General features: G+C 56.2%; 1 protein-coding gene across 4 annotated transcripts in view; it reads right to left on the reverse strand.

The window, feature by feature from the left end:
- Positions 1 to 21,604, reverse strand: part of SHANK1 (SH3 and multiple ankyrin repeat domains 1) — a 52,707-nt gene that overhangs the window by 28,948 nt on the left and 2,155 nt on the right. For all 4 annotated transcript variants that reach the window (XR_001919543.1, XM_018062837.1, XM_018062836.1 and 1 more), the window contains exons 2-14: positions 20,561 to 20,858; positions 20,114 to 20,317; positions 19,328 to 19,399; positions 17,662 to 17,770; positions 17,406 to 17,557; positions 14,621 to 14,788; positions 14,121 to 14,237; positions 6,984 to 7,061; positions 6,705 to 6,771; positions 6,111 to 6,441; positions 5,014 to 5,207; positions 571 to 684; positions 324 to 399 (exon numbers count right to left, since the gene is read on the reverse strand). Coding sequence is in view for 3 of the 4 variants with exons in the window: in XM_018062837.1 (XP_017918326.1) it covers positions 324 to 399; positions 571 to 684; positions 5,014 to 5,207; positions 6,111 to 6,441; positions 6,705 to 6,771; positions 6,984 to 7,061; positions 14,121 to 14,237; positions 14,621 to 14,788; positions 17,406 to 17,557; positions 17,662 to 17,770; positions 19,328 to 19,399; positions 20,114 to 20,317; positions 20,561 to 20,815 (1,937 nt within the window). In the remaining variant the exon portion in view is untranslated. The remainder of the gene's footprint in view (positions 1 to 323; positions 400 to 570; positions 685 to 5,013; positions 5,208 to 6,110; positions 6,442 to 6,704; positions 6,772 to 6,983; positions 7,062 to 14,120; positions 14,238 to 14,620; positions 14,789 to 17,405; positions 17,558 to 17,661; positions 17,771 to 19,327; positions 19,400 to 20,113; positions 20,318 to 20,560; positions 20,859 to 21,604) is intronic.

The following is a 21,604-nucleotide window of genomic DNA, read 5'->3' on the forward strand; positions in this document are numbered from 1 at the left end:
TGTGGAGACAGGAGCCTCCAGCCACCATACAGGTGAGCTCCCCAGCGCCCCCGGCATCCCCACCTTGCCCCAGTCCACCTCATTGGTCTCTGGCTACCCCAGAGCTGGGCAGTCTCAGTGGCTGCCAAGGACGGTTTGGGGTTGGGTTGTGTGGTCTGAAGCTAACCCTGCCTCCCTCTACCCCGGATCAAACGCTAGAGGGAGCAGACAAGAGAGGGGGCTTCAGGGTGGCGGAAATATTTAGAAGGTGGAGGAAATATTTAAAAGGTGAAGTGGGAGGGATTTTGGGTGGGTGGGGTGCCCGAGGGTGTAAGGACATTTACCTTGGGGCATCAAAGCTGTCGTAGGAGCCCACGGTATAATGCCGGAAGAGTCTCTTTGCCTTGTCACTTCGGCTTTCTGCAGGGGGACAGAGGATGACCTTGGACCTTCTACTCTGGAAATCATGGGTTCACCCCCTGGGGTCCTGGCCCAAGCCTTCCCTTCGACCTCCCACCCCCACCAGGAGGGGGAAAGGAAGGGACATGAGAATCTAGAGTAAGTCGGGGACACCTGGGGGTTCCTTGTTACCTTGCTTTGCTTCCTGGGAGCGGTTGGCCACCTCTTCCAGGCAGTCAGAGGGGAACCAGCCGACGCGACCTTTGACCTGGCCTTCCCAGAAGCCTCCTTCCCCGATGCTAAGCACTGGATGGGAAGTGGGGACATAGAATAGAAATATTTCTGCATTTCCGTGCTGCCCACACCTCCCCTGCCCTGCCCACTCCCAACATTTGATGCACAGCCTTCCCACAATTCTCAGCACCTTGCCCAGAACCTGGCCCAAGGGCAGCCTTAGGAAGGCGCAAGGGGGGAGTGTGTGTGTCTGCTCAGTCGCTCAGTCATATCCGAATCTTTGCAGCCCCATGAACGGCAGCCCGCCAGGCTCCTCTGTCCTTGAGATTTCCCAGGCAAGAATACTAGAGTGGGTTGCCATTTCCTCCTCCAGGGGATCTTCGGGACCCAGGGATTGAATCTGCATTGTCTTCTGCATTGCAGATGGATTCTTTGCTGTTTAGCCATCGGGGAAGCCCCACAAGGGGGAAGTGGGAGATAGTCACTCCTGCACAGTAGCTTCCTGAACACAATGGGGACACCGAGAGGCACTGGGGAGAAGGGCTGTGTCCCATGACATGGTCCTTGCAAGTTAGGGACATGTCCACAGCTGGCTCTCATCTCCCCTGGTAACCAGTCACAACTCACTTACTCCGTAATTTCCCTAAACCCCACTAGGCTCCTAGGTCACGTGTTTACCTCATCACTACCCCTGCCACCTCCTGCAGTCTCCTTGCCCCTTAACCTTTCGTCATCTGTTCCCAGATCCCTCTTTCTGTCTCTCTCTGCTTCCCCTGGCTCTAGATGGGAGATTAGAATCGTCTCTCTTCTCCCCTGCTTGTTACCAGAGGCCCCTGCCTACCACCCCTACCTCTTAGACATCAAGCTTACATTGACCTACAGTGATGGGCAGTAGGGACAGCTAATGTCTATCCAGCTCTCACTGGGGCCAGGACCCTAAGAGGGGGCACTGACATTGGCCCCATTTTACTGATGGAGAAACAGAGGCTCGGAGGAATTCAGGCTTGTTTGCCCCAGGTTTTGCAGCCTGGATTTGAACACTCCGGTCTTGCTACCTCTCTGTTCCAGTGCTTTGCTGCTGCTGTTCCTGATCATGACGAGAGCGACAGTAACAAGCCCACAGCCACCCACCTCGCCAGCATCTTTCACAGCTCTGTGCCCACTTGGCCCTTCACATTCTTCACTCACTCTATCCTTACACCTCAGTAGGTAACAACTGATTTCCCATTTTATAGATGAAGTTGAAGCTAAAGTAGAAAAACCTCTTGCCCAGGGGTGGCTTGAGCCATGCTAGGGTTGGGATTGGGGTCACCTGATGCTTTGCCCTGCACCGACCCCCTCTTCTGAGAGGGTCTGGGGAAACCCCAGCCAGGAGATGCTCAAGGTCATGGAAGAGAGCAGATGTGTGTCAAAAGGTCTGGGCTCTTGGCTGACTCTGCCTTGCCCGGCTGGATGATCTGGGAATCAATCATTTGTTCACTAAAAAAAATATGTATTTTGTGCCAGTCATGAGTCAGACATCAGGCTAGGACCCGAGTAGAGCTGTTGTGTTAGTCGCTCAGTCGTGTCTGACTCTTTGTGACCCTGTGGACTATAGCCCAGCAGGCTCCTCTGTCCATGGGATTCTCCAGGCAAGAATACCAGAGTGGGTTGCCATGCCCTTCTCCAGGGGATCTTCCTAACCCAAGGATCAAACCTGGGTCTCCTCTAGCATTGCAGGCAGATTCTTTACTGTCTGAGCCACCACCAGGGAAGTGAGTAGAGCTGTCAGACACAGACACAGCACTACTCACTCCTGTCCTCACGGAGCTTCCAGACTGGCAGCAGTAGAGTCAGAACTCTACAAGTGACCCCATGATTGGAAAACTGAGGTCAGGGCTTGAGGGGGAAAAAGAGGGGGTGTTTGGATAAAGACCAGATAGGAGTATATAAATCTGATGAGGGGACTTCCCTGGTGGTCCTAGAGGTTAAGACTTCGCCTTCCAATGCAGGGGGTGTGGGTTTGATCCCTGGTCGAGGAGCTAAGGTTCTACATAAACCATAAAACAGAAGCAGTATTCTAACAAATACTGTAAAGACTTTAAAAATGGTCCACTTCAAAAAAAATCTTTATAAACAAATAAATCTGAAGGCACGGGGGGATCCGGAAGGTGTCTGAGAGGATGTGACATATGGGCTGAGACCTGAAGGATGCGGGGAGTGCAGGAGGCAGAGAGAGGGGGCATAGGCTTTCCGGGCAGAAGGAATAGCATGTGCAAAGAGTTTAGGGTGGAAAAGGACTTGGGGCGTTTGAGGAAGGAGGAGGAGGCTAAGGTCCCTGGAACCCTGCAGGTGAAGCAAAGAGTAGCCTGAGATGAGGCTGTGTCGGGGGCAGGGTGGGCAGAGGAGGGGCTTGCAGGCCAGGCTGAGGCCCTAGGCTTTGATCCTGAGGGCAGAAGGAGTCTGCTACCTTAATCGGGCTAGGAAGAAGCCCAGTGACATCATGGATGTGGGTGTGCTCTGAGGCAATCAGGGAACTTTTAAGGAAAGGATATGAAGTCAGGGCAGTGCATCGGATGACTGGGCTTGACATTCAGAAAGACACAGAGAAGATGCAGCCCATGGCCCTCTGCCTGTGGGAGGGTCCCTCACCTCCGACCTCAGCTTCCCTTTCTTCTTTTGCACAGACCTGACCCCCACTCCTGAGAGTCCCTTGGACAGCAAGGAGATCCAACCAGTCCATCCTAAAGGAAATCAGTCCTGGGTGTTCACTGGAAGGGCTGATGCTGAAGCTGAAACTCCCAATACTTTGGCCACCTGATGCAAAGAACTGACTCAATGGAAAAGACCCTGATGCTGGGAAAGACTGAAGGCGGGAGGAGAAGGGGATGACAGAGGATGAGATGGTTGGATGGCATCACCGACTCAATGGACATGAGTTTGAGTAAACTCCGGCAGTTGGTGATGGACAGGGAGGCCTTGTGTGCTGCAGTTCATGGGGTTGCAAAAAGTTGGACACGACTGAGCGACTGAACTGACCCCCCACCCAGCCATACACACACATACACACTCTCCCCTGGCACGCTGTCCCCCTGCCAGAGGCACTGCCCCTGCCTGGCCCCTACAGTTAGCTCCTGCATTCGGCCATTCATCCATTCACTCATTCACTCAGCAGATGTGCACTGAGGCCCTCTGTGTGCTGGGTCATTAACCTGGGCCCTGATGATGCGGCCCCTGGTGACACGTGACCTCATCTTCAGAAACTCAGGCACCAGGGAGACAGACTACAAGACAGACGTAACTACACAACCACACTAACACTCTGACCCTGGCATGCTCTTCAAGGCCCACTTAAACCATGTCTCCTGTGGGAAGACCCCCCCACTCCACCCCCAGACTCAGCTTCCCCCAGGGCCTAGGGTCTCTCCCTTTTAAGTGCCCCTAGTGTGGGCCGAGTATGATAATGACAGCTGGCCTTATTAGGTATGAATCACTGTTCTGTGGGCTTTCCAAGAGCTGACTCTTAATCCTCGCAAAGGTCCCATTGTACAGATGAGAACACTGAACCCTGGAGAAGTCACTCGCCTGAGGCCGCCCTGCTAGGAAGTGCAAGAGCTGGGACTTGAACCCAGACAGCCTGGTTCTCAACCCCTACGCAACTCGGCCCGTCTGCCGGCCTAGAGTCGGGCAAAGAATTGCTCCCCCGCCTTGAATGAACTACGGCAGGGTACTTCCAGTCTCCAAAGCACCATTCTGTCCAAGAACACATATCCGCAGCCTTGTGAAGTCTGCACGCGGGGGATCCTGGCATGGTTTTCCAGAGGAAGGCAGGGAAACAGGAGAGAGGCAAGCCCCGTGACAGCAGCCTCTCTTCAGGAAGCCCTCGGCAGGGACTGGCTTCACCTACAGCCCATCTCATCAGAGCCCGGGGAAGTGGGCACCACCACCCCGTGTCTCAGATGAAGACGCCTGGCAGAGGCAGGAGGTGAAGTCAAGGTGGCGTGTCCCTCACTCTCCGCACAAGAGAGCAAGAAGAACTGTGGGTTCGGACTGGGGACCTCAGGCAAGTTGCTTCACCCGTGCAAGGCTCTGCCCCTTCAACTGTACAATGGGCTCCAGACACCCGCCTTCAAGGGTGACGGTGAGCAAGATGGGACCTCGTGGGGTCGATGTCCTAGAGATGCTCGTCTCCTCTCTTTTGCCTGGACCCCACCTCCTCAGCATGCTCCTCAGCAGCATCTGAGCTCCACTGTTTGCTCCTCCGAGGCGGAAGGGGCACCTAGGCCTCTCTGAGGTCTCCAGCGTGTCCTGGACATTCCAGGTCCTGGACAACTGTTGGTCGCGGGCCAGCCCCTCCCTGAGCGGCGGGTGAGTTCACCTGCCGACCCTTGCCCACAGCCCGGCTGCACCCTGCCCCTTTACCTTTGATCTTTTCGCCCTTGCTCAGGGAGATCTCCCCCTCGGCTTGGGCCTGGTAGGACTTCACGGCCATGAAGGAGCGTCCGGGGACCGCCGAGTAGAGCTTCCTGCGTCTCCCGCGGCTGCCCAGGGAGCCCCCGGGGCCCCCAGAGCCCCCCGTGCCCCCGGCCGGCCCTTCCCGGGGTGTCCCGCTGGAGCTGCATACACAGAGGGTGTGAGAGGCAAGGGGGAGTGGAGGGAGGGGGCGCCTCTGGGAGAACAGGGGTCCTTGGGGGGGTGGGAGGTGGAGCATCAGGGTGGGGGAGGGGGTCTGAGTGCCTTTTCCAGCTCTGAGGGCCGGGGGTGGGGGTAGGGGGGAGGAGGGCATTTGGGGCTCCCCCTGCCTGCCCCTGCAGGCCACCGGCCCCCTTTCCTGCCTCCTGGCTTCCGGCTCTGTCCCCTCCCACGGGCCTGCACACCCTGCCTGATTCAGCTTCCTGAAGCTGAGCTCTGCCTGTGTCATCCCTGGCTCACGAGCCTTTGGCGACTCCCAGCTTCCTCCTGGGCTGGGTCCAGCGCCTCTCCCGCCATCCCCAGCCTACCACCATCTTCCTCCCACCCACCCCCTCCCTGTCCCCCTCCAGCCGGCTCCCCCCAATGCTCCCTGCTCATCCTCCCCGCCTGGGACCTCATTTCCAGGCTTGGAAACCCCTCCAGTCTCCCTCCTCGCCCACCCCAACTCCGTTGAGCTTCCTCTCACCTTGCCCAGGCTGTCTGTCTGTCTGTCTGCCTGCCTGCCTGTCCTCAGGGGCTGGAACCAACCTTTCTCTTGGGTGCCCTCCCCACCCCCGGCCGGACCACGGAGCGGCTGATGAGCTAAACTTGGCCTGGTTCACGGAGCCCTCGCTGCCTTGGGGTCAGGAGGGAGACCTGGTGGTCCGAGGTGGGGACCAGAGAGTTGGATGCAGCGGGATGGCGGCGGGTGGGGGGGGGCAGCTGTCTCTGGGACAGGAGGTGGGCACCTGGGCTGGCCTGGTAGGGGGTGGTGGGCAGCCGTGGGTCCCAGGAGGGGATTCGGGTGGAAGGGGGGTCTGCAGGACCAGGGCTGAGCCCTCCCCTACCTGGGCCGTCCACGGGGCTGGCGCTTGGCCTCCTCGGGGTGCCTCCCGCGGGACGGGGAGCGGGCCCGGGCCCCTCGGGGGCTGCTGGCACTTCGCAGGGTCCCGCTGCTGAGCTTGGCGCTGGGGGCGGCGGGCTGCGCCTGGCCCTGGGGCCCTGAGGTGGGGCCGGGGGCCCCCGCGGACGAGGTCCCCGGAGCAGCAAACACCATCCAGTCAGGCAGGGCCATGCTGGTATCACTGTTGGCCCGCAGCAGTGCGGGGGGCACCGTCAGCCCTGTGCCCGGGGGTCCCCGTCGCCGGGCTGCATACTTGGGGGACTCCTGGAAGGGCACTGTGGTGGGGCACAGAGGCCGGGGGGGGGCAGAGGGGGAGACACACAGGAGGCAAGAGATGGTTGGGTGGGGAAGGCACCAGGGGATAAACAGATGAGAAAGAGCGGGGCGTCTGGAACCTGACCCCTCCCGCTGCCCAGGTGTTTGCGGTCCTCTAAGGTTTATTTGGTCCCATCCTGGCCCCCAGATCAGGTTCGCTGACTCCCCAGTCCCACCACGCATCCCCCCTCAGGACCCTGACTTCTCCCCTTAGCTCACTCACCCACATCCTGTTCTCGATGGTTTCGGATCAGCTCCCCGAGTTCAAAATTCCCAGCGATCACTGCCACCTGGCGTGAGGGGGTAAGGGGGGCCCAGGTAGGAGAGAGAGAGGGAAAACAAACAGGAAACACTATCAGGTCTCCAGCCAGCTGCCCGGCCCCCCAGCCTTCACCCCAGCAAGTCCAGCCTCTCTCTCTCCCAGACTGCCTGCCTCCCTCCCAGCCCCCCAGACTTCAGCCCCTCTGAGTTCTTCACGCCTCCCCAACCCGCCCCAACAGACCTGGAAGGGGGTCTGTCCACTGTTATTCTTGACATCCTTGTTGGCCCCTCGGTAGAGAAGGATCCTAGCACACGTCTCCTGGTGGTCAGTGGCACGGGGGAAAGGGAAGAGAAAAACAGTTACTGTCGCCGCGAGCTGACACAGACACTGCACTGAGCCTTTGGAACCATCTGGCGGGAACCCGCCCTGCTTGGGACAGTAGCCACTCGCCCTTTAAACATGGCCGGGCCACACAGAGGTGCTGTGCCTGCACAGTGCATGCTGGATTCCAAGGGCTCGAAAGTGTAGCTTCAGTCTCTCTAGTAGATTTTATGGGGGCTTCTCAGGTGGCGCAGTGGTAAAGAATCTGCCTGCCAATGCAGGAGATGGTCGGGAAGATCCCCGGGAGGAGAAAACGGCAACCCGCTCCAGTATTCTTGCCTGGAGAGTCCCATGGACGGAGGAGCCTGGTGGGCTGCAGTTCATGGGGTCACAAAGGGTCGGACATGACTGAGTGACTAACACTTGAGCTCAGCACAATAGTTTTTATACTGATTGCTGCTGCTGCTAAGTCGCTTCAGCCGTGTCCGACTCTGTGCAACCCCAGAGACGGCAGCCCACCAGGCTGCCCCATCCCTGGGATTCTCTAGGTAAGAATACTGGAGTGGGTTGCCATTTCCTTCTCCAATGCATGAAAGTGAAAAGTCAAAGTGAAGTCTCTCAGTCGTGTCCGACCGACTATTAGCAACCCCATAGACTGATTACTTGAAAGGATAGTATTTTTGAAACAAAATATGCTACTAAAATTAATGTCACCTTTTTTTTTTTTTTCAAAAGTGTCTCCTGGGATATTTAAAACTACTTGTGACTTGGGTTATAGTGTATTCAGTTCAGTTCAGTTCAGTCGCTCAGTTGTGTCCGACTCTTTGCGACCCCATGAATTGCTGCACGCCAGGCCTCCCTGTCCATCACCATCTCCCGGAGTTCACTCAAACTCATGTCCATCGAGTCAGTGATGCCATCCAGCCATCGCATCCTCTGTCGTCCCTTTCTCCTCCTGCCCCAATCCCTCCCAGCATCAGAGTCTTTTCCAATGAGTCAACTCTTCGTATGAGGTGGCCAAAATACTGGAGTTTCAGCTTCAGCATCATTCCCTCCAAAGAAATCCCAGGGCTGATCTCCTTCAGAATGGACTGGTTGGATCTCCTTGCAGTCCAAGGGACTCTCAAGAGTCTTCTCCAACACCACAGTTCAAAAGCATCAATTCTTTGGTGCTCAGCTTTTTTCATAGTCCAACTCTCACATCCATACATGACCACAAGAAAAACCATAGCCTTGACTAGATGGACCTTTGTTAGCAAAGTAATGTCTCTGCTTTTCAATATGCTATCTAGATTGGTCATAACTTTTCTTCCAAGAGTAAGTGTCTTTTAATTTCATGGCTGCAGTCACCATCTGCACTGATTTTGGAGCCCCCATAAATAAAGTCTGACACTGTTTCCACTGTTTCCCATGTATTTGCCATGAAGTGCTGGGACCAGATGCCATGATCTTAGTTTTCTGAATGTTGAGCTTTAAGCCAACTTTTTCACTCTCCTCTTTCACTTTCATCAAGAGGCTTTTTAGTTCCTCTTCACTTTCTGCCATAAGGGTGGTGTCATCTGCATATCTGAGGTTATTGATATCTCTCCCGGCAATCTTGACTCCAGCTTGTGCTTCTTCCAGTCCAGCATTTCTCATGATGTACTCTGCATATAAGTTAAATAAGCAGGGTGACAATATGCAGCCTTGATGTACTCCTTTTCCTATTTGGAACCAGTCTGTTGTTCCATGTCCAGTTCTAACTGTCACTTCCTGACCTGCATACAGATTTCTCAAGAGGCAGGTCAGGTGGTCTGGTATTCCCATCTCTTTCTGAATTTTCCACAGTTTATTGTGATCCACACAATCAAAGGCTTATATAGTGTACTGGATGGCTACTAACCTAAACCAGCATTTTATTATTATTATTATTACTATTTTACTGAAGTATAGTTGATTTACAATGTTGGGTTAATTACTGCTGTAGAGCAAAGTGAATCTGTTATACACACATGCACACATATTTATATCATTTTTTGGAGCTATTCTTTTCCATTATGGTTTGCCTGCGTGCACGCCAAGTCACTTCAGTCATGTCTGACTCTTTGCGACTCCACGGACTGTAGCCCGCCAGGCTCCTCTCTGTCCATGGAGATTCTCCAGGCAAGAATACTGGGGTGGGTTGCCATGCCCTCCTCCAGGGGATCTCCCCGACCCAGGGATCAAACCCACTGTCTCTGATGTCTCCTGCGCTGGCAGGCAGGTTCCTTACCACTAGCGCCGCCTGGGAAGCCCGGTTAACGGCTTATCATAGGAGACTGACTATAGCTGCCTGCGCTCTACAGTAGGGCTGTGTTGCTTATCCATTGTATATGTAATAGCTCGCATCTGCTCGCCCCAACCTCCCAATCAGGGGTTTTCGTTAGCACGACTGACGCTTAGGGGCCAGCCAAGTCTCTGAAGTGGGGTCACCCTGGGCATTGCATGGAGCATCCTCCTCTGGTCTCTGCCACTAGATGCCAGCAGCGCTCCCTCAGTGGTGGCAGCGGAGAGCATCCACAGACACTGCCAAGTGTCCCCTAGCGTGCAGGAGCATCCAGCTTGAGAGCCACCAAGTCAGACCTCTTGAGGCGGGGGACTTACTGTGTTGCGTATCAGAGCACCTCAGAGGCAGTAGCCACTGACTAGCCCGACAATTCTGTGAGATGGAGATGACTGTCCCCGTTTTACAGATGAGGAAACTAAGGCTTCAAAGGGAGCTGGTGACGATCAGCCCTCGGATTTGAACCCAGGTGTGTCTGACTCCTGAGCCCTTACTCAAACACTCTGCTAGACCCGGAAGGAAGGAGGCAGGACACATTGGGGGCCAGGGCTGGATGGTCAGAGGGGGCGGACAATGCCATCCAAGTCCAGATCAATTCCTTGCCAGTGTCAGTCATAACAGACCCAACATCCTTGCCCTGGATGGGAGCCGCCCCCCCCCCCCCCGCTTGATCTGCCTGCCCTGCCACCCCCAGCCCCAGCCTCATCAACCTCATCTGCTACCACCTTTCCTCACTCCCTACTCCGCAGGCACACTGGCCTCCCTTCTCTGGCAGGCATGCTCCTGCCCCAGGGCCTTTGCACCTGCTGCTTCCTCGATTTGGGACTCTCTGCCCCTAGCTCTCCACACAGCTCACTTTCTCACTTGATTCACATTTCTGCACAGAGGCCAATTCTTCAGAAGAGGCCCCTCTGATGACCCTGTCAAAAATAAACCCTTGACCTGTTCCTGGCTTTATTTTAATTCATATGATACCTGCTGTGTGCCGGGCTTTCTTCTAAGTCAGAATTAACTCGTTTGCCTTGTAATACTGCCTCCCTGAAATTACATTTCGATTTTATTCATCTCCAGCATGTCTCCCCCACTCCATTGTCTATTTTGGAGAGGCAAGGTTTTGTCTGTGGCACCGATGGCCTGGCGTGGTGCCCGGCCCATAGAACTGTTCAATAAACAGTTGCTGGATGAGGGGAGTCCTCCTCCTCTGTCTTGGCCTGGGCAAACCCAACCTGGCCTCCAGCTCAGCTCCACTCCAAATCGCCCAGATGCCAGTCTAACCAGCATTCACTAGACACTTCCTCGGTCTCACCCGCTTCATGTGACAGACCCATCAACGATGCTTGTACGGGTCCATCCTACGGGATAGGCTCAGAGAGGGCAAGGTCACACAGCCAGTCACTGGGGCAGCTGGGATTCAAACCAGGCTTTCTGATCCTAGCGTTCATCTGTCTACTGTGAAAGCACAACTGATCGCCCAAGTCTGATGGCTCCCCGATTGGACGGCAAAGTTAGCCTGGTTCGTTTTCCGGGCGTGTTTGTGAGTGTGAGTGTGTGTCCCTGTGTGCATATGCCGTCTCCCCGACTCGACGATAAATTGGTGCTGTGTGTGTTTTTGCATATCTGCCTGCCCCCACTGTCACCTTGCCTAGCACAGGCCCAAGAGCATCTCTTTCATCTCAACCAGCAGTTCGCTCCACCCCTGAGCACCCTGTATATACTGGAGCGCTAGCACCCTTCCCACTGGATTGTAATTATTTGTTTACACATCTGCCTCTTTGCCAGACTGTGAACTCCCCCTCTCCCACCCTCCCGAGGACGGGCACCATGCTGTGTCTGATTCATCTCACGTGCCGGCACACAGTAGGTGCTCAGGAAATGGGCCCGGAAAGGATGAGGACGTGGAGTTGAGTCATGCAAAAGTCATTCGTTCAAATCATTCATTCATTCATTCATTCCCAGAGTCATTCAATCTATCTCGAAGCAAATACCTGTTGAGTGTTCTGAGCTGGATGCTGTGTGTGGTCTTGGCAGGAGATTCAAGGTATCTGATCCATCATTCATTCATTCACTCCCACTCATTCAACAAAGATGCATCTAAGCCTACTATATGCCGCGGCCTTGGGACAGAGCGCTTGATCAGACTTAAGCCCTACCCCTGAGGAGTTCACAACCCAGATGTGGCCCCGACCCTCACGACCAGAGGCTAGATGGGCTGGCCAGAAGACCAGAGGGGCAGAAAGTGAGGAAATCTTTCAGACCCAGCTCTGGGCTTTGGGAAGCTTAAAGTCTGGGAAGGAAGAGGAGGGGAGAGAAAGTCGGAGAAGAACTTGTGTCGGTCAAGCATCTGTTTGCTAAGCGCCATACTGAGAGCGAGCCAAACGTTCACACCCTTGATCCTTTGCGAGGTAGAGGTTACTGACCCATTTTACAGATGAGAAAGTAGAAGCTCAAGGCGAGGGAAATGGCTGACTCATCTGACCCACTTGGAGTAATTGTTCCCTGTCTGTATGACCCTATGGACTGCAGCCCATCAGGCTCCTCTGTCCATGGGATTCTCCAGGCAAGAATATTGGAGCAGGTTGCCATGCCCTCCTCCAGGGGATCTTCCGACCCTGGGATTGAACCTGCGTCTCCTGCTTGGCAGGTGGATTCTTTACCACTAGCGCCACCTGAGAATCCTCTCTCTCCCTCTCTCTCTCTATCTATACACTACATTTTCCCTTTCAAATTGACAGTATGGTTTCTGTCTCCTGACCAGATCCTGACTGATACCCGTAATGATAATGATAATAATCATTATTATTAGCATAGCTGCCTCCTAGGGATGAGCACTTATCACGCATGATCTTTCATCCCCTTCAATCAGCTGCTGTTATCCTGACTTCAGGGAGCCGGATGGAACCTCAGAGTGGGGAGGGGACTTGCGTGGGGTGCCCTGGCCTGTGCATTGGCTGTGGGATCAGAAAATCCGGAATGAGGCCTGCATCGGGAGCAGGAGAGACAGACGCACCGGGGAGGGGAAGTACAGGCAATTTGACAAACACTGCGTTCTCCCTGCTCGGCGGGTGCCGAGCGAGCAAACTGCTCGCTGCCACAAGGCGGCACGTGGCTACCTGCCACATCCTGGCACTGTACGTTCTGGTGAGAGAGAAGGGCCTGGGGCTGTTCTGGGAGACTTCCTGGAGTGGGGGGGAAGAGGCTGATGGATCAGCCGCAGCATGTCAGGCCCTGGCCTCCTAAGACCCCGAGGCAACCATCCAAGGGCAGGGAGACCCTCCAAGGGCAGAGAGCCTTGGGAAGCAGGGAAGACTGGGGCTTCGGGGCCTGGGCTGATTTGCGCAGGATCCCCTGGTGCACTGGTGACAAACCAGCTGGGGTCATCAGGCTAAAAGCCCCAGCTTTCATGAACCCAACCAGCCAGGACAGCACAGCTGCAGCGGGCATGCAGCTCTTCACTGCTCCCCTCCATTCAGAGCTCGAGCTGGGGACCGTCCACCCTGCCCCGAACCGCCGCAACGGGCCACACACTCTTGTCCCTTCAGGGGCTGTCCCTTATCCCCTGCAGTAAGGTGCCCCAGTGGCAGCTGAACGGAGACCCCTTAGAAATAGGGCTCTTCGGGATTAACATACACACACTGTGTGCGTGCAAGTGAAGTCGCTTCAGTCGTGTCTGGCTCTTTGCCACCCCATGGACTGTAGCCCGTCAGGCTCCTCTGTCCGTGGGATTTTCCCAGCAAGAATACTGGAGTGGGTTGCCATGCCCTCCTCCAGGGGGTCTTCCCGACCCAGGGATTGTACCTGCATCTCCTGCACTGGCGGGTGGGCTCATTACTAGTGCTACCTGGGAAGCCCAACATATACACTATATAAAACGGATAAGCAACAAAGACTCACTGTGGAGCACAGGGGACTCTACTCAATGACTGCAATAACCTATATGGGAAAAGGCCTGAGAAAGAAGGGATGTATGCCTGCATATGACTGAATCACTGCTGTATGCCTGAAACTAACACAACACTGTGGATCAGGTATACTCCAACAGAAAATGAAAATTTTTTAAAAAGGAGGACTTCCTCGGTGGTCTAGTGGTTAAGAATCTGCCTGCCAATTCAGCGGATGTGGGTTCGATCCCGGGTCCGGGAAGATCCCACACGCTGTGGAGCGATGAAGCCCGTGCACCGAGACTACTGAGCCTGTGCTCCACAACTGAAGTCCTGCGCAACAGCAACGAAGACCCAGCACCGCCAAAAACAAACAAATGAATAAATATACCTTAACCAACTTTTAAAGAAAAGAAATAGGACCACTGTAGTTTCCTGCATTTCCAGTAACAACCCTGACCCCCTCCCCTCTGGACTTTTTGGCACAGACTGTGCCCTCTGCTGAGAATGCCCCTTCTGCCCTCTTCTACATGACCACCTGTTGCTCATCTTAGCTCTGATGGGACATCCTCCTGAGAGCCACCTCCATCCGACCCAGACCCAAGGCCAAGCCCAGATGTGGGCCCCCATGGAGACCTGGATTCCTGGTGACCTCCCTCTGAACACTTGGGATCGCCCTGGCAGGGTGTGTCCCTTGATGGGAGGTTGTCTTGCTCGCTACTCTCCCCTCAGCCCCCGGCTCTGAGCCTGACCCAGGGGAGGAGCTCAGGAAACCTCTCTTGAATGAATGAATGAACGAATGAATGAAACAGTGGAAGAGCGGGCCGGGGGGCACCGGGGGGGTGGTGGGAGACGGGAGTCAGGAGGAGAGCAGACCTTATTGTAGAGGGCACAGATGTGCAGGGCCGTGTTCCCCGAGGCGTTCTGGGCTCCAGGCTCAGCTCCGTAGAAGAGCAGATGTTCCAGATGCTGAGAATGACCCCGCTGGCAGGCCTGGAGGGAACCAGGGGCCAGAGCCCAGGTCAGACCCACCTGGCCACAGCGTCTCTCTCTCCTTCACCTGGAGGCCAGGCAGCCCTGCATCCGCCACTCCCCCTTCCTTCCCCTCTGAGGCCGCATTCTTGCTTAGGGACCCACGCTGTCAACGCCACCAGTCATTCCAAGGCTCAGGCCTTCAGGCTAACTCCTCAGAGTCCTGGTGGTGACACCTCTATGCTTCCTCTTTGGGGACCATGCTACTCCCACCTCCGTCCCCTGGGAGGACCCCAGCACCCACAGCCCTAGACCCCTGAACTAGGGTCCCCGATCCCTGCCCACCCTCAGGGCCCACGCGCTACCCATGCCACCCCCGACCCCTCTAGGCTGAGTGGGAGCACCTGGTGAATCTCCTGCCAGCCGTTCTCATCAGCTATGCCCAGCTGGGCCCTGTTGTACAGGAGCAGCTCGCAGCAGCGGGGGTCACCCCCCACCATAGCCGTGTGGAACAGTGGAGTCAGCCCTCGGCGGTCCTTGTAGTTGGGGGAGCCCCCAAGATCCAGGAGCGCCTAGGAAAGGTTAAAAAAAAAAAAAGATGATAATCACACAAGCAGTGGCTCGTTATCAAGGGCCAGTTGGACCAAGAGACTTGGGTAACCCCACACAGGGTCAGAGCCAGAGCCGATGCTGCCACAATGCCCTTGAGTAACCTTGAGGCTGGCCCTTGCCCTGTTGGGGCCTCTCTCATCTCTGTGAACAAGGGAGGGGCTGGGGTGATGCCTCCAGAGGACCCCTCCTTCCCACTCTGAAATCCTGCCCAGCCTTCCCCCATGAGCCAGTGCCCACCTACTCAACAGGCTGGTGGTGGGGAACCAGTCAGAGAAGGGCGCCTGGATGCAGGAGGGCCCCTGGGTGAGTGGGAGGTGTTGTGAGGTCTTGGATCGCAAGAAGAGGCAGAGAAAGCATCTGAGAGGGGGCAAGCTCGGGTCAAAGCGACTTGGCTCGGCCTCACTGGGGCCGGGGGCTGGGGTAGGGGCAGGGAGTGGTCCCCCTTGAGGAATGGATCTGAGCCTGGAAGACTGGCAGCTTCGAGTGTGTGAGGAGTGTTGGCGGTGCCAGCGCCGTGCGAACAGAGTCAGCGGTGGCGCAGTCCAACAGCACATTTCCAACATTTGCGGTGATGGAAATAGTTACAACCGCACGATCCAACATGGCAGCCGCGTGGGGGGCTACCGAGCCGCTGGAAGGTGGCTAGTAAGCCTGAGAATCGGAAGTTTTAATTTTAGTTCATTTTCTTCTATTTAAATCTAAACAGCCCCCCCTCCCCCGCCTGTGGCTAGTGGCTGCTGGATTGCACAAGCGCAGGCCTGGGAGGGAGGGATTGGGTGTGAGCAGGAGTGGGGTTTGGGGGTATGTGCGTATGTGTGTATTGCTAAGTTGCTTCAGTCCTGTCTGACTCTTTGCGACCCCATGGACTGTAGCCCACCAGGCTCCTCTGTCCATGGGGATTCTCCAGCCAAGAATGCTGGAGTGGGTTGCCATTTCCTTCTCCAGGGGAACCTTCCAGACCCAGGGATGGGACCCACATCTTTCATGTCTCCTGCCTTTGCAGGAGGGTTCTTTACCACTAGAGCCACCTGGGAAGCAGGTGGGAGAAGGGGTCTGGGGGAGGGGGTGCATGAAGAGGGTCTGTCAATTCCAGGGCTGTGAGGCAGACCTTTGGGACTGCTGTCTGACTGCCTTCAGGGTTCTTGAGGGAAGAATTGGAGAAGGGAAGGGAAAGCCGGTTAGGCTGGATCATCTATGAACCATGGTGTTTACCAACAACTTCCAGGGCACTCTATCCTGACCTATGGATGAAGAGGGAGCAAGTGCCCTTGGGTAGGAGGAGAGAAAGAACATTTTAAAATAAGATCGGGCAAGCTGACTCCATGAGTGTATGTGTGTGTACTCAGTCGTTCAGTGGTATGCGACTCTTTTGGGACTGCAGTCCACCAGGCTCCACTATCCATGGAATTTTCCAGGCAGGAATACTGGAGTGAGTGCCATTTCCTTCTCCAGGGGATCTTCCCAACTCATGGATTGAACCCAAGTCTCCTACATTGCAGGAGGATTCTTTACCTCTGAGCCACCTGGGAAGCCCCCATGTATATATACTGAGGGTCTACGAGGTTCATCTGCTTGTAAAGGCACATTTTAGGCACTATACTGGGGCAGTGAGGAGATCAAACCAGTCCATCCTAAAGGAAGTCCATCCTGAATATTCACTGGAAGGACTGATGCTGAAGCTGAAGCTCCAACACTCTGGCCACCTGATGCAAAGAGCCAACTCATTGGAAAAGACTCTGATGCTGGGAAAGATTAAGGGCAGGAGGAGAAGGGGACGACAGAGGATGAGATGACTGGATGGCATCTGACTCAATGGACTTGAGTTTGAGTAAACTCCAGGAGTTGGTGATGGACAGGGAGGCCTGGTGTGCCGCAGTCCATGGGGTCACAAAGAATCGGACACGACTGAGTGGCTGAACAACTGGAGTAGTAGCTGTATTTCAGGTGAGTAAAGGTGGGGTACTAGGAGTGTGAGCTGTAGGTTGAGAAGTGAACGGAAGGGCTGAGTTGGGAAGCATGAGAACCAGTGTCCGGGAGGAGCGATGGGGCAGTGGTGTCTGGGGGCACGGTGGGAAGCTCACTCTGTATTTTAAAAGGCACCAGGGGACTTCCCTGGTGGGCCAGTGGTTAAGACCCTGCATGTCCAGTGCACGGGGCACGGGATTAATCCCTGGTCAGGGAACTAAGAGCCTACATGCTGTGCCGTGCGGCCAAAAAAATAAAAATAAAGGGCACCAGGAAGAGTCTACACCTTGGGCAGACAGAGGTAGGTGTGGACTGCTGGCTCAGCAGGGCTGGAGAAGTTCTGGATATCAGGAAGTTAGCATGATCTACCTGGGGGCAGGGCAAGGGTCCGCGTGACCATCGGCCATAGCTGATCACGAGCCTTGAACTGGGGAGGCTGGGGGCTCCCATAGGTCCCAGGAGGGTTTTGGGTGCAGCCAGAGGAGTGACTGTGGAGGGGGTAGGTGGACGGAGGGGCCGGGGGGATTGGCCGAACGCAGTCTGGGTGAAGAACACGGTCACTCGGGAGTCTCTGGGCTCTGGGGAGGGTCCCAGGAGGATCTGAAACCTCACCGTCAGAGCGAGGCAGTGGCGGGCACAGGCGGCCTTGTGTAGCGCGGTCATGCCATCCCGGGCCCGGAAGTCGATGTGCGCCCCACCCAGGCATAGGGTTCGAATCACCTCTACAGAGCCTTCAGTCTGAGCAGCCAGCGTCAGGGGGGTCTCTGGGAGGCGGGGGGGAAAGGCCGGTCATGTGCAGCCCCTGGGCCTCGGCGTCCCTGACTCCCCAGCCCTCCCAAAGCACCCCGCCCCGCCGCCCGCTCCCTACCTCCTGAATCTGAGTCGTGATAATTGGGGTCCAGCCCCTTGTCCAGCAGCCGTGCCACCTTATCGGATGTCCCAAGCTGCACGTACTCCAGGAACTTCTTCAACCCCGTCTGAGTCACAGATGAGAGAGAGAGAAGACAGGCGGTCAGGGAGGAAGGGGGCAAGGCTGGGTCTGGAGCAGTGCTGTCCAGTGGAATCACATAGCAAGCCACATATGCTATCGAGAGGTCCCTAGTAGTCACCACTTTTTTAAAGGAAGAAGACCTTCCAATTATATTGAAATTCACTTTGATGACCTATCTGTTTTTAGTCTACCATATATATCCACAATATTACTGATTCAACAGGTAATCCACATGAAATTTATTACTGAGATACTTTCAGGGGTACTGAGTCTTCAAGATCCGCTGTGTATTTCACGCTCATAGTGAGGCTCAGTTTGGACCTGGTACACCACAGGTACCCCAGGGGCCGTATGTGGCTGGCTGCTCCCGCAGATGGTACAGGTCTGGATGGACGGACTGTTCGGGGGGAGGACAGAGACAAGTGCATGGTGGGGTGGGGCTGAGGATAAGAAGCAGCCAGCGAGCTTTCTTCCCAAGTGTCAAGGATCGTTCATTTCACTTCTGACCGAAGCAGCCCCCTGACTTCCTCCCAGCTTTCAGGGGACCAGAGGAGATGCAGGCGACATACAGCCTGAGGACTGGAGGGCAAGGTGTGTGAGTACACAACTAAGTCACTCAGTCGTGTCCAACTCTTTGCGGCCCTACGGACAGTAGCCCGCCAGGCTCCTCTGGCCATGGGATTCTCCAGGAAAGAATTCTCTGGAGTGGGATGCCATTTCCTCCTCCAGGGGATCTTCCCCACCCAGGGATCAGCCCCCTGCATTGTCAGGCAGATTCTTTACCACTGAGCCACCAGGGAAGCCCCAGAGAGCAAGATGCCAGGAGGATAAATGGCTGTGGAGGAGCGTATCCTTGGATCTGGTAGAGATTCAGGCTCTGGGATTGTGTGAACTGCAGGGTGTCTATGAAACTTCCCCTAGACAGAGGGACACTAGATACCAGAGTCGCAGGCCACGTTGGCTGGGGGTGGGGGCAGGAGATGAGAGGGGAGAATCCAAGGATGAAGAAAGTGGGAGCCAGGTGGAAATGGCATGAGCCTGGGCAGAGGCATAAAGACAGAAGATGAGAAAGGCTCTGATGTATGCTAGAGGGGGAAAGGGATAGTTAAGGACTTTGGGAAGGTGCTGTACACATTGCTGTGTTTAAAATGGATAACCAACAAGGCTGTACTGCACAGCACATGGAACTCTGCTCTACGTTATGTGCCAGCCTGGATGGGAGAGGAGTCTGGGGGAGAATGCACACATGTCTATGTACGGCTGAGTCCTTTCCCTGTCCACCTGAAACTATCACAGTTAATAGTTAATCAGCTATACTCCAGTACAAAATAAAAAGTTTGTTTTTTTTAAATCAAAGGCTGTGATGGAGACATCAGGTGCATTTGGGGTTGTCCCAAATATGACACAGCATCCCAAGTTAAGTGGGGGATGCTGGCAGAAGAAAAGAAGGTTTGGAGGGTTGTCAGGAAGAGGTAGGAGAGAAAGTAGTTAGGGAAGGGGGCTCCAGGTTGGGGTGGCGTGAGTGCCAGCAGGGTCCTCTCACCTTCGTGTGTAACTTGGCCAGCTGCTTCTCATCCAGGTTGGTCTGCTTGTAAACACGGGTCTTGTATCGGAACTGAGGCCACAGGTGGGGTGATGGGAGAGACAAAAGACTCAGAGTCAGGGATCTAAACCTCTTCTGAGCCAGGGAAGAGTTAGTGCGGGGTCAGGACGAAAAATAGCCCCAGAGTTTTGGCTGGGTGGGCAGAGGGCTGCTGGGCCACTATGGGCCTGTGGACTGCAACCCCTAAGGTGTCTGGACCCCGGGGGAATGCTCTAGAATAACCACTCTCATTGGGAACCCTTTCCCACTTTGATAGGCCAGGGGAAACCTGGGGCAGGGAAATGACTCACCCAAGGCCACGCCGCTGACCAGTCAGAGGCAAGAATGACCTGCTAATTTGAACGCAGGCCTCTCTGATTCTGATTGTTAAGTCAAAGTGTTCAGTCACTCAGTCGTGTCCGACTCTTTGCAACCCCAATGGACTGTAGCCCATCAGGCTTCTCTGTCCACGGGATTTTCCAGGCAAGAATACTGGAGTGGGTTGCCATTCCCTCCTCCAGGGGATCTTCCCAACCCAGGGATGGAATCTGCATCTCCTGCATTGCAGGCAGATTCTTTACCCTCTGAGCCACCAGGGAAGCCCTGCGATTCTTAGGGTGCACTTTATAGCCAGAAGTGCCCACGGGGTTTTCCCTTGCTGAGGGCTGGGCTGGGAGAAAAAACGGGGAGCGGGCAGACGCCTGCTCGTATCTGCGAAGGGGCTGGGAAGGCTGTGGGCGGTCTCACCTCCAGGTAGGGCACCCCCTTCTCGAAGGACTGGGGATATTCCCGCAGCAGTCGCTCCTCCTCCAGGAAGTTGGCATCCCGGCCCGAGGTGGCCGGCTGGAACAGGCCATAGTTGAGCACATCCTGGAGGCTCTCGCTCAGGGCACAGAGCACCTGCTGCTTGGCCGTCCAGATGGTGGCATCGGGGTTGAAGCGCAGGCATTTCTGGTGGAGGAGGCGACAGGAGAGAGAGAAGGGGCCTGAAGTGGTCTGCAGAGGGCTGTGGGTGATTCCCAGGACAGAAGAGGGCTGGGGGAAACCCATGGGGGTCTGGCAGTGGGGGCCATGTGTGATGGAATCCAGAACCCCTTCCCCTTCCCCCCTCCCCATGCAGACTCTGGTGGTCCCTGTCTCCCACCAGCCACTCTCCCCCGCCCCCTATCCGCCGGCCAGGGGCCTGTCGCTCACTGTCTGGTGAAGGTCAGGGATGCCGATCCTAAAAACCATCATGCTGAAGTGGGCGTCGTCTGGGACGGACATGGAGCGGCCCTGGAGGCCTCGGATCGAGGCCAGGCTACCAGGTGCTGCGCTGCCCCGGCCCCGGGTCCCCTGGGGGCCTCTCCCGGGCCCGTCTGGGGAGCTGTCGGACTCTGAGCCCCCCTCGGGACACTCGCTGGCACTGTGGCGTTCCTCTTCTTCGCTTGACGCGGGGCTGTGGGTCATCGTGGGGCCACGGGGCGATGGGGGACGGCAGCATCACAGGCGGCTGGCGGGGGAGGGGGCGGGGTGGCGGTCAGACCAGGAGCCCAGGCCCTTTGGAGGCCACGGGCACACTCAGTGGACAAACACGGTCCAGGGCAGCTGCTCCAAGCTGCCCGAGGGAGGCAGGCAGGAGGCTGGACACACCCCCAGACACTCCTACCGCCTCCAAGCTCTCTCCCGAGCTCCCGGCACACACGCCCCCCCCACCACCAGCCCTGCCATGCTGCCTGCACGTGTCTCCTTCCCTGCCCTTGGCCTTGCTCGCAGCCCCCCGCCCCTCCTGCGCCCCACTTTGCCGCTGACCCAGCGCGGTGGTGTCCCAGAAACCGCAGAATCACCGCGGGAGCCGCTGGCCCACTTTGCCAGGCCAGGGATAATGCAGCTAAAATTAGCCCAGGACAGACAGGTGGGCGACCCACCGGCACCTTGCCCTCCTGGCCCCAGCCTGGCCCCTCCTCTCCCGAGGTCCTCCCCGCCTTCTGCTCCTGGTGCCTCCTGGATGACCGCAAGGAGGCTGAGATGTAGTAACGGGGAGAGGGAGGTGCCCTGAGCCTAGGGTGGAGCCGGTGACTTCACTTAAGTGTGGCTGACCGCGTGTATGGAGGGTGGCTGGAGAGCCAGCATCCCAGGGGGCAGGGGCACCCGGCCGGGGCAGAGAGTACCAGGCACGAGATGTCCCCCGGGGGGAACCACAAGAGGTGGCCTTTTCGAGTTTCCCAGGGGGGTGCATCTTGAGAAGGTGTGTGGGTG

The sequence above is a fragment of the Capra hircus genome, chromosome 18 (genome assembly GCF_001704415.2).
Source record: "Capra hircus breed San Clemente chromosome 18, ASM170441v1, whole genome shotgun sequence".
NCBI classification, from domain to species: domain Eukaryota; kingdom Metazoa; phylum Chordata; class Mammalia; order Artiodactyla; family Bovidae; genus Capra; species Capra hircus.